This window comes from Mercenaria mercenaria, chromosome 10 (genome assembly GCF_021730395.1).
Source record: "Mercenaria mercenaria strain notata chromosome 10, MADL_Memer_1, whole genome shotgun sequence".
NCBI classification, from domain to species: Eukaryota; Metazoa; Mollusca; class Bivalvia; order Venerida; family Veneridae; genus Mercenaria; species Mercenaria mercenaria.
In genome coordinates this window covers 49,846,421-49,858,022 of record NC_069370.1, presented here as the reverse complement: position 1 = coordinate 49,858,022, position 11,602 = coordinate 49,846,421, and the positions used below count along the sequence as shown (strand labels likewise).

At 35.3% G+C, this 11,602-nt stretch overlaps 1 protein-coding gene across 1 annotated transcript; it reads left to right on the top strand.

Annotated features, from left to right (window-relative positions):
• The first annotated feature begins 2,091 nt into the window (after window positions 1–2,091).
• On the top strand, window positions 2,092–7,272 carry LOC128546328 (uncharacterized). Its single transcript, XM_053516740.1, has 3 exons — window positions 2,092–2,220; window positions 5,545–6,590; window positions 7,176–7,272. Exons 2-3 carry the CDS (start codon window positions 5,568–5,570, stop codon window positions 7,242–7,244), a joined length of 1,092 nt encoding a protein of 363 aa, XP_053372715.1. The 5' UTR covers window positions 2,092–2,220; window positions 5,545–5,567; the 3' UTR covers window positions 7,245–7,272.
• Window positions 7,273–11,602: the final 4,330 nt, after the last annotated feature.

Here is an 11,602-nt window from a genome sequence, read left to right as displayed (position 1 = left end):
AGCAAAAGACAGATCCAACTTAAAACGTAAGATTTAATGTCTTCCCTCGACAGGATTTGTTAAAATTTCTGTATTTTCTTTAACTATTGTATGCTTTCTATAATATTTATTTTGACAAAAAGTACATAAATTCTACTTTTGAATTAGTAAGTTTTTGTCGTATATTGACTTTGATAATGAAGTTTAATATATGTATACTTTAATCTAGCCGCGATGTCACACGTGTCAAAAAATGCAAAAAATAAAATTACGAAGTTGTTACGTGCCGAAATATTTAAAGAAATATGTATTTGTTTACAAAACAGCGACTGCAGTCTGAGAGTACATACAATTGTCTGCAAATTGATATGCATAATGCACCTGTCAATATTTTGCCCGCCCGGGGGAGCGGCGGGCATACACGGGACTTTAGACAGAAGACCATTCCCGACAGGCGGGAATTTGACAAATATTTGATGTACCAACCAGGCTCTAGGGTGGGATTTAGACAAAAAAGGTTGTCCCTAGGGTGGGGATTTAGACAACAAAATTTTTTAAATGTCAAATTCCCCCGGGTCGGCCCGCCGCCCCCCCTGGGCGGGCAAAATATTGACAGGTGCATAAGTCTTACGTTGAATATGAATTAAATTTAACACATGAAAATTGCAAAATCTAGCCGAGATGTCACAGCCGTGAAATTAAAGTAACGTCGACGTTACGTTTGAAAACTAAATAATGTATATGTATTTCAATTGTATCTAACACCGCAATATAATTCACTGTCTGATAAATAATTATATTGAATAAATATTATATAGTAAATCTATATCAAATATTTCCTTAAATATCGAAACGACATGATTTATGAAAACTGTAGTCCAATCTCTCCAAGTAATCCCTTTAACGTCTAAACGGCTAAAAACGGCGATAACGTCAGTTACGCTAATGTACGCCAACAATGAGCGTAACGTCACGTCTAATTGGTGGTCAAACCGTACACTTTCCATCTCCCTCGACATATTAAATATCTTTACGTACTTTAATGAAAGAATGCAAACATGGTGGGAAAACAAGTTGCTTACCGCTGATAAATTGGCTTCCCTCGACTTAAGCAGAACAAATTATTTTGAAAAAAAAAGAAAGATTTCCTCACTTTGCTAAACATGGACAAGAGCTGCGTAGAGCTGACCACCACCTGCATGATAATGAAATACCCGGACTCTTCATACTTCCAGAATTATGAGCAGGGTGCACACCGGCTGTTTAATTGAAGATTAACCTTTATCATGCTGGACACGATTGATTCTGCATTTGTGACCGTTGTAGATCATGACCAGTCTGCAAATCCATGCAGTCTGATCAAGATCTGCACTGTTCGTCATTCAGTCAGTATCTTTTTAGTAAGTACTCCTTTTACAATTCATGGAACTGTCCAAATTGAAAGATGGAAAAGTTCATTTAGAAAATTAGCATGGAAAGGCCACGGCTAAAGTATAACAACGACAGTAAGAACCTGTAAAAAAATGAAATTGTAATATAACACGCTCCGTTATTTACGAGAAAGCATATTTTCACCAAAGTAATGTTTAGAATCAGCAGTAATTATTGTCTCAAGAAAATTGTGTGTTCTCTTTTCTATAAGAAATTTATTTAAGAGTATATACATAGCTGTAGCAATATTATACACTCATTGAATGGCTTTACCGGTAAACAGTGAAACCTCTTGTCCAAGATCCGAAGGACTGACAGCTAATAGTTTAGGCTTGACGGGCAAGCCATCCCATTAATGTTTTGTTACACATGACATAACAAATTATTTTTTTGTCATTGTTGTTGTTTTCGCTTGTAAGCCCAGTAAACTTGTGTCGAATATGGACCGGTCATAAAGCACAAACTATGGACCGGTGCCTATATAAATCACCAGTCTATGGGTCCACCAGAATAGATTTGACTATCGTCCGGCAAGCCATTCCTTAAGCGTATAATATAATAAGCACACAACATTTCATGAAACACTGTATTTTACGTTTTGTCTATATCGAGTACTCTGGACGAATATTATTTTTCCAGCAGTTTGATTGTTGGGCAAATGACGACGTATGTTCTGGCGTTATGACGTAATAAGCATGCGAAAGAAACAAAAAACAATAGCGTCAAACAATAACATGCCACTGTATCAGCAGGGAATGGAGGAAAATTCCCCTGGCGTAAAGTCTGATATAGCTTCCACAAATAACCTAGGTAAGTTGATATTATTTCCAAGACTTAAGTTATAATTTGTAGTTATATCTAAGAAGTTCTTTTTTTCTAAGATAGGGCCTATCTATTTTGCTGTTTGCGCAAACAGATTTGAAAATCTGTCTTGATATTTTTAATTGCTTCCGTGTCACTGATGAAGAAGAAAACTAATAATAAAAATTATTATTATTATAATGAAACTAATGTTTACAGTCACAAACCACAAAGAAAAGAAAATGTTAGATTAGGTAGATGTCCCGGAAGCACAAAGAACTCCAAACACTGCCATGAGCGAGAGAGCTATGCATCGCAAAATAAGCCCGCAACAAAAAGAAACTCTAGTGGAAAGATATAAAAGATAGGTTGCTTCAAAAATGCAAAAACATTCAACATGTATATTTTGATTATATGCAAAATAATAAAGAATGGGTAAAGGGTAGATAAGGTGGTGGGGGTGTTGGTATGTACATGTGTTTTATACTTAGAAGTCCATACTTAGAAGAGAACTTAATATCTTAAGATAAAACTTAAAGTCTTTACATCATTCAGGTATCCGAAGGTGGTAGTACGATCTTTTTGAATTTTCGAACTGTCTAAAACATGTAGATTCTAGTTTTAGCTGAAATATTTCTTTTATGCTAACTAAGATATCTTTTTTATAACAATCCATCCAAAAATACAAGAAAAAAAAAGATTTTTTTTTTTTACAAAATAATGTAAAAATGTCTGTGCTATGAGAAGCATCCCAAACAAAATCTTTTTACGAATAATTCAAAACTAATCAGGACATATTTAAAATTAAAAAGGTCATAGCTATTACTTACATCGGAGATCTTAAGATTTAATTTAGATTTCAAATTTTATTATATACCTATATAAATTCTGTCATAAATACAGTTTGTATTTTACAAGGAAATACGAAAGGCTGATAAAAATCCCGTATTGTACCTTCCAAAATCCCGATTGTACCTTCCGTATTGTATGTTGTCGGACCAGCTGACACAGTTTTATAAATAGGACACATAGACATCATCCATTTCAGTTTAACATCAACAAAATTAGCTCGAACAAACAAATGGAGGTGCAATGTTAAAAGCCTTAAAAAAGGTCATTACAATAGTAGCCAGATCGCGGATTTTGTATTCTGCTCTCGAGGATTTTGAAAGGACGGATCACACTTGGCGCATGCGCGTGAGATATCAGAGAAAATCATCTGGTTAACATTAGTCAAAGTTTTCTGTGATGCATCCAGTGTATTTCTTTTAAATTTTGGCAAATACGTTGAGCCACGCATGAATTACGTGTCAGTAATATTTCATTCTTACTCATCCCTGCATTTTTCTGGTAAATTTAAACAACATCTCATTTTAAACTGAAATGCATCTAATCCATCAGTTGTGATGTCGGTCTATAAGACTGCAAAAGACATCGGTTATACGTTTTAAAGTTATGCAGAAACGATTCCTTCACCCATGATTGACTTGGCATGTGTAATACAAAACAGGAATGTTTTTATTTCATACCTCTATAAAAGCTTTACTTTCTATCACGTGACAATACAATAGAAATCAGTTTTGTACGGACTAACCCATGCATTTAAGGTGAAAAATGATTTCTCTCAAAAATCCATAAAAAGTGAGTACCCAAATAGTACCAACTTTTGACAAGATTTTTTGCAAGATATTCTTATAAATAACCAAAATCTAGCAGTTCATGACTCGTGTATGGCTTGAGTATTAGTATAATCCAGTAATTTTAAAGGCAGCAAAGGGAGGTAATTAAAGAATATATTTCAAGGGAGATAATTTATCTGGAAAAAAAAGAAGTTCGGCACTGTGAGTGATATCGATTAATATCTCATTGCTATTTTCAAGTATTTCACCAATAAGCATAAAATAAATTCTTATAAATAACCAAAATCTTTTCTCAGTGTCACATATACATTCTATACCAAACTTGGTGGAAATGAAACGTTGAAAAACTTCACCCAAATTATGGCTAAAATGTATTCACGGTTTTTTGAAAGTATACAATGTAAGAAATCTACTGTTCAAAAGGGCCATTTTTTTCTCCAAATATCCATATTATCATATTGGACGGGACAACCGTCGCGATTCCTTAATTAATTCATGCAGAGTCCTTCGGGATTACTTCCCTTTTATAATGCATTCAGTAAAACTGTGACAACTTTCCTATTTCTAAACGAAAAATAAGTATGAGCACTCAGTTTCTTAATTTGGAACATTTCTTGTCCAATAAGCATTGCTTCGGTTAAAAATTTGGTGAAAAGTTGTTTTCATATAGGTTTTCTTTTTTGCGCAATGAGTAAAAATAATGAGAGAAGAAACTTCTGATATTTTGGTAATTATTTTGAAATCATACGGTTTCAAGTCGCCATATGAAATATTTGAATACTAGTTAATTGTTATGGAATAAGGCCAGTAATTCGGTCGAAAGAAGTTCATAATAAATAGATCCTAATTTTCCCAGCTTTTGCGCAAATACGTGTAGATCGAGTGCTTTAATCACACCTTTTCACTGCTAGAATATATTCTGCATGAAATGAGATGGTCTTCATGTTCATCATAGACCCCACATGGCAAGTTTTGCAGATCGAAACCGAAGTAGTAGTTTATTGCGCGGAGGAGAGCAAATATGCGCCATTTTTAGGGTAGCAGACCACAACTGACTGGCATTTCACTAGGAACTCTTCAACCCCCTATTTTCTTTTCATTATTTTTTTCGATATCTTTTATAGAACTTTCATGAAACAATAGGTGTAGGAAAAAGTGATGTTCTCTAAAGATACGTAATGACGACCTGAAGTTGTCATTTTTATATGAAACAAAGGATTTGATTTACTGACCTTAAACCTATATTTTGGTAATTGGACGGGACAACTACGATTCCTTAATGCAAAAATGTTGTTTGGGATTACTTCCCTTTACTTACCATAAACTGCGAATAACTTCCGTAGAACATTCATGGTTTCGATTTAAATGATAAAAAGTTCTTTTCTGGGAGTTAAATAACCTGTACAGAAGCACGGACTGATCCCGATGGTAAATAAAATAAAAACTTACTGGCAAACGAAATTTTGTTTAATTTGATTTAAAACAGTGTATATCTTGTGAGTATTAAACAATATTAAAATTCTTTTCTAAAATCGGCGTTTGTCTCAACTTCTGACACGAAGTCTAAACCGGCCCTCGTTACCGCCAATACAGGTGTAGAGCGCCAAAATAGTCCAGTCCGGACATACATATGATATAGTAGGTTAACAAAGTTTAAAAGTGAAAATGTAATAATGTATTTGTCTCTTTGCAGTCTTGTAACTATGCCTATATAACATGGATGATTTGGAATACGTTGAAAGGCTAGGTGATGGAAACAGTAATTGTAACGCTGAGGGTGTAACCACTAAAACACCGAAGAAGAAGTCGGAAAAGCAAAAGGAGAGAGTTAGGCAGTATAAGAAGAAAATGCGTAAAATAAAACGCAAGCAGGAACAACTATTGAATGAAATGAACATGTGTGTAGATCAAGTCCACTCTGCCGTTCCAGATACTCTATATATATCTGATTCAAAGGCGACGTCTGCTATGGACGGAGTATTGTCATCTGCAAGTTTACCGTCGCCTGCATTAGGAATTTTGTCTCCGAAAAAAGATATTTCATTAAGAGGTTTCAAAAGCATATTTGAGTCTGCTTTAGCAATGCAATATATAGAAAGAGTTTCCACGTTGAGAGCCACTGCAGATGTTTTCGAGCCCACTTTTAGAATGATCCATTGGCCAAAAAAATCCAGGGCCATGCATTTAACTGAACCAGTTGCTGACATGAGTCATGCGAAAAAAGTTTCTGCTTCCGAGTTGCACGTACCTGCAGTCGTCACACAGTCTGGGTCGGTTTCTAAACTACAGGCAAACGTTATGGACGTTTCCCTTCCATATGATACGCAGTTGTCATATTTCCCAAAACAAGAGGTACCAGTTTCAACCTTAAATGCCTCTGCGAAACCGTTTGTTCCAGCCGCATTAAGAAAAGCAAAGAAAGTGTTTGAAGGTCAGTCCGCTTTAGGCTCCTCTGTAGTCGCTATAGCCGGAAACCAAAAGCAGGAAACGGCCTCCACTTCAAGGTCAGACGCGGTACTAGCAACACAGGAAGCAGTATCCACACCAGCAGCATCCAGTAGCACTTTCGTACCTTCAGGAGAAAACTATTCAGATATTCCTGCAACGGGACACAAAGTGTCTTACAGCACCCGGTTTAATGTCAAAACCCCAAAAGACACCCCCTACGTCATAACAGACGACGATGAAGTGTTTGGTATTTTGGATGTTTACGCCGGAAGTTGTCTCCATAGTGACATTGTAGGTTTATTTCTTGTATTATTCATCATTCTAAATGTAGGTAATGTGTTTCTGTGAAAATAGTAATCTTACTTTTTTCTGAAACCTGTATGCTTTGCGCTGCGCTAATATAAGAACGTCATAGCTATCTTATGATGACCGGCAATGTATCTAATTAAAATTAAATCATGTGCTTTCTTTAACATCATTTTTATTACATGTTAAAAGTTACATGGTTTTTTTTTTCAGTGAGTTATCGGAAATATCAGAGTGAAATATGTCTGGTATTTAAGCAGAGAAAAAATATCAAATATATTTTCACTGATTAAAACTATAAAATGGGTCAGGAAACTGGAAATAAAAGAACAGTTGTTTTAGATGTAAGATCGAAATATTTTTCACTCATGAACATGATATCTTACATTTTCACTCACGGCCACTCGTGAAAATGTTGCACCTGGTGTCCACTCGTGAAAGATATGTTTAATGTTACATATAAATCCACCTGCATCATTTCTTAATCGTTTTCCATAATTCTAAATTTAAGTACTATCTCTACTAACAAACAATATTTAGTAACTGATTTCGTTACCGTTATTTTTACAGACTGTGACATCCAGTATCAAGACAGAAGAAGGCTGCGGATATTCTTATTTTACTCTTTCAAATTTATGATAAATAAATCAGTGAAATCTGAACATTGGCTGCACGTTCGTTTAATATATTGGCAACAGGGTACTTACGCGAATTTCCAAAGGAATCGCTAGGGAAACTTTTGAAGTTCGTATGTTATATTCTATGGCAGCATCCTAGTGCCAGCAGAGAGGTTTAAATTTGCCTCACGTCCGACTTAGTATCTCCTACGAAGGACTTAGTATCTCCTATGTAGGACTTAGTATTTCCTATGTAGGACATACTATCCATATATAGGACTTAGTATCTCATACGTAGGACTTAGTAATTCGTACGTACGCATATTATCTCTATGTCCTACGAAGGAGATACTTAGTCCTACTTAGGAGATACTAAGTCGTCCGTAAGACAAATTTAAATCTCTCTGCTGGCACCAGCTAGGACGCTTCCATATTTCTTAAAGAGATTTTTAATTTTCAACGAAATTTAATTTTTTTATACAGTCACAATCATCAAATTCTGGTATAAATTTTTGTAGCATAATGACCTCTAGCCAGGTGTGTAAACTAACGACATATACACAGTACGTATGATTTATCATGTTTCTAGCAAAAGTCATGAATATAGAAAATACATCAGAAGTAATGACATTTACTTAATCCTTTGAAAAGAAGTACAAGAGATGCAATATCGTTAAACTTGTTGTTTTGATTCAGAAGAACAAAGTATGCAACATGGCTATACTTACTTGCTGTTTTGAAACAGAAGAAACATGGTGTACAACATGGCTACACTTACTTCCTGTTTTGAAAGAGAAGAAACACGGTGTGCAACATGGCTACACTTAGTTGCTGTTTTGAAACAGAATAAACACGGTGTGCAACATGGCTACACTTACTTACTGTTTTGAAACAGAAGAAACACGGTGTACAACATGGCTACACTTACTGTTTGAAACAGAAACAACACGGTGTACAACTAGGTTACACTTACTGTTTTGAAATAGAAGAAACACGGTGCGCAACATGGTTACACTTACTTGCTGTTTTGAAACAGAAGAAACACGGTGTGCAACATGGCTACACTTACTTGCTGTTTTGAAACAGAAGAAACACGGTGTGCAACATGGCTACACTTACTTGCTGTTTTGAAACAGAAGAAACACGGTGTGCAACATGGCTACAATTACTTACTGTTTTGAAACAGAAGAAACACGGTGTGCAACATGGCTATACTTACTTGCTGTTTTGAAACAGAAGAAACACGTTGTGCAACATGGCTACACTTACTTGCTGTTTTGAAACAGAAGAAACACGTTGTGCAACATGGCTACACTTACTTGCTGTTTTGAAATAGAAGAAACACTGTGCGCAACATTGCTACAATTACTTACTGTTTTGAAACAGAAGCAACACGGTGCACAACATTGCTACACTTACTTGCTGTTTTGAAACAGAAAAACACGGTGTGCAACATGGCTTCCCTAACTTACTGTTTTGAAACAGAAGAAACACATTGTGCATCATGGCTATACTCTTACTTACAGAAGAACACGGCGCGCAACATGGTAACCTTACAATTAAATGTACTGTTTTGAAACATTTTAATCAGTATAACACGGTGTGCAGCATAATATTTGATCTTAAGTTTCTTAGTTTTTGAACTCAGATAGCCCACTTCAGATCTGGACAAAGAATTCATAAAACAAACACGGTACGGTTTAGTTTATACATAATTTATTTTAGGTCGATTGTGAAGGAAGTTCTATAACTTACATTAATCACTCTCGACACCTCATTCCTGATGGAATCCATCGCCACAAGGGTATGATAGAAGAAGCCAGTTTCCCTTTTAATGCTGAGCGCCCAGCAAAGGAGCTACTGGTACCATTTTTCACGCTTTTTGGTGTGACGCGGTCAGGGATCGAACCCACGACCCTCCGCACTCGAAGCGGACACGTGCACTCTACCACTAGGCTATCGCGACGGTTTGACCTAGTGGCTTCGATTATGAAGATTTTTTAGCGCGTTTCATCTAAAACAGGTAAAACATGTGGCCTCAAGAGTGTTAAATGGGGTTTTCTGTGATTGACCTAGTGTTCATAAACTTGTTTTACCCCAAGATAACCTAATTTGTTTCAAATTGGACCTACATTTTCATAAAGACAAACAAACTGACTTGCTTTCATGCAGATCAATTAGAAAATATGGCTTTTAGAGTGTTACTGAGGTTTCTCTATGATTTAATCAAGTGGTTAAGTTTTTGATCCATTTAAACTGAGCCAGGTCCTCCGTTCACTGACCCTTAACCAATATCCTCGATCCGCCCTAGCCCCGCACGATTGTTAAAGGTAGTCAATCACATTTGAGCAACATTTTGTGACATTTGTTTTTCATTTTTAGAATATTTTTTGTTAGAAATTATTTAAGGTAAAAAGGATTCCTTCAACAGAGTAATATTCCTATTAGAAATGTATGTTTTATCATTTTTTTTTATAAATTTTGTAATTACTTCCCTCTGATGTGAAAGTATTAAAAGGGTGGGCCATTGCTTTTGATTTCAATATAATTTCTAAATTTTACATGTGAATCTGATGGATATTGGGTTATTTTAAGAATCAGAACTTTAAAACAGTACGTGTGTAGCTTCGGAATTCATATAAATCTGCCCTGGTTGCGCAACCAAGGTAAAGGGAGGTAATATTTTACCAGCACGCATTTCCAATGAATGTTGGTTAATGTAAATATTTGACAAAAATGATACAATAGTTACCATAGTCGTGTGATTTCTTCGGCAAAGTATGTTTATTAGATTTATACATATGCTAAAATAACTACCTTGTTTGGACAGGAAAATCAAATTTTAGAAATACCTCCAATGAAATTCTAACATGCATTAAGCAGTCAGTGAACACAAATAAGTGTAAATGGTTAAACTTCTGACCAAATCTATTACTTAGTCAAAATCTGATAAACCACCTTTAAACGCGATGGTAATATAAACCGTCTACAGCCTTGAAACGTGACTGTGTTATGCTCAAATATTTAAGATTAATGTACGGGCAATTTGTTTAAAGGCTGTATCATGTTACGGTCTGGGTCATGGAAAAGTGCTGATATATATAAACAAATACATAAATGAACTTTCTGACCCCGAATATTGAAGTATCTGGCCTCAGTTTCGAAATTATTAAAAATAATATAGCACCAGACTCAGCACAATTTGCTATTTTAGTTCATACTTTACACGTTATTAATCTACTTCAATTCAAAGACAGGTTCATATCAGCGAAAAATATCTTAAGGTTTTGAACTTTTTTTTCGTCAACACTTTTCCATAACCCAGACCGTAACATGATACAGCCTTTAAACAAGATGGATGAAGACCGCCAACAATTTCGAAGGAGGAGATATTTAGTTATACAGAGAAAACTAGCCCCATAGAACCACATTTTCTGACGGACCCTCAAGAAATATTGCTGTTAAACTGTTTTGAAACTGATTCGAACCAGTTGTCTCAGGAGACTTTCTTTCAAAATCCATGCCCTTTCCAAAATATCATGCTTCCGGCGAACGTTGCTGCAAATTTGCCGCAAACGTTTTGGTGAATTTGCCGCAAACTTTCTTTTGGCAAACTTTTACCATGCAAATTAGTTTGCGGCAAATTTGCCGCAAACAATTTATGCAAATGAATATGCAAATGAAGTTTGCAGCAAATTTGCGGCAAACCTAATTTGCATGGTAAAGGTTTGCCGCAAATTCGCCAAAATCTTTCTGGCGAACTTCTGGCAATGTTCTGGCGAGCTTTTGGCAAACTATTTATGCAAATTTGTTTGTGGCGACTTTGCAGCAAACAATTATGCAAATTAGTTTGCCGCAAATTTGCTGCAAACTTTTGGCGCTAAAGTAACAGACCTTTTGTTTTTGAAGAACAAATGATATATTTTCAAGAAAAGTAAGAAAGGTCTATTAAATTAGCAAAATATCATCTGCTAATAATGATTTATCTTTTCTAAATAATTATAAAGAAAAAATACAAATGCACGAGATCATTATGATAAAGTATATCGTTAGTAAATATATTTTATGCTTACATGGGTTTGAAACTATTTAAATATTTTAAAGGAACCGTTGTGAAAGCTGATAACTGATTTGCAAAAATTTCCTCTGTGTGCAAATGTCTTTATTAATTTGCAGATTCACTAAATTATTTATTGCAATCTATTGTATCTAATGGTCTTTAGCTGGTGACACATGTCTGAAATAAACAAAGGCTAACCGTATAAAAATCATTCTGCTTTTGCATGCGTAATAATGTGAAAACTAACCTTATATCGCAACATTTATCCACGGAATTAAACACAGTATACTTCGGTGAATTATCCATCTTTTTGTGGAAGT

Excerpts from the sequence above, each read along its gene's own strand:
- LOC128546328 (XM_053516740.1), top strand. The coding sequence starts at position 5,568 with ATGGATGATTTGGAATACGTTGAAAGGCTAGGTGATGGAAACAGTAAT. Across the intron at positions 6,591-7,175 it reads GTTGTCTCCATAGTGACATT|ACTGTGACATCCAGTATCAA; the intron begins GTAGGTTTATTT and ends TTATTTTTACAG.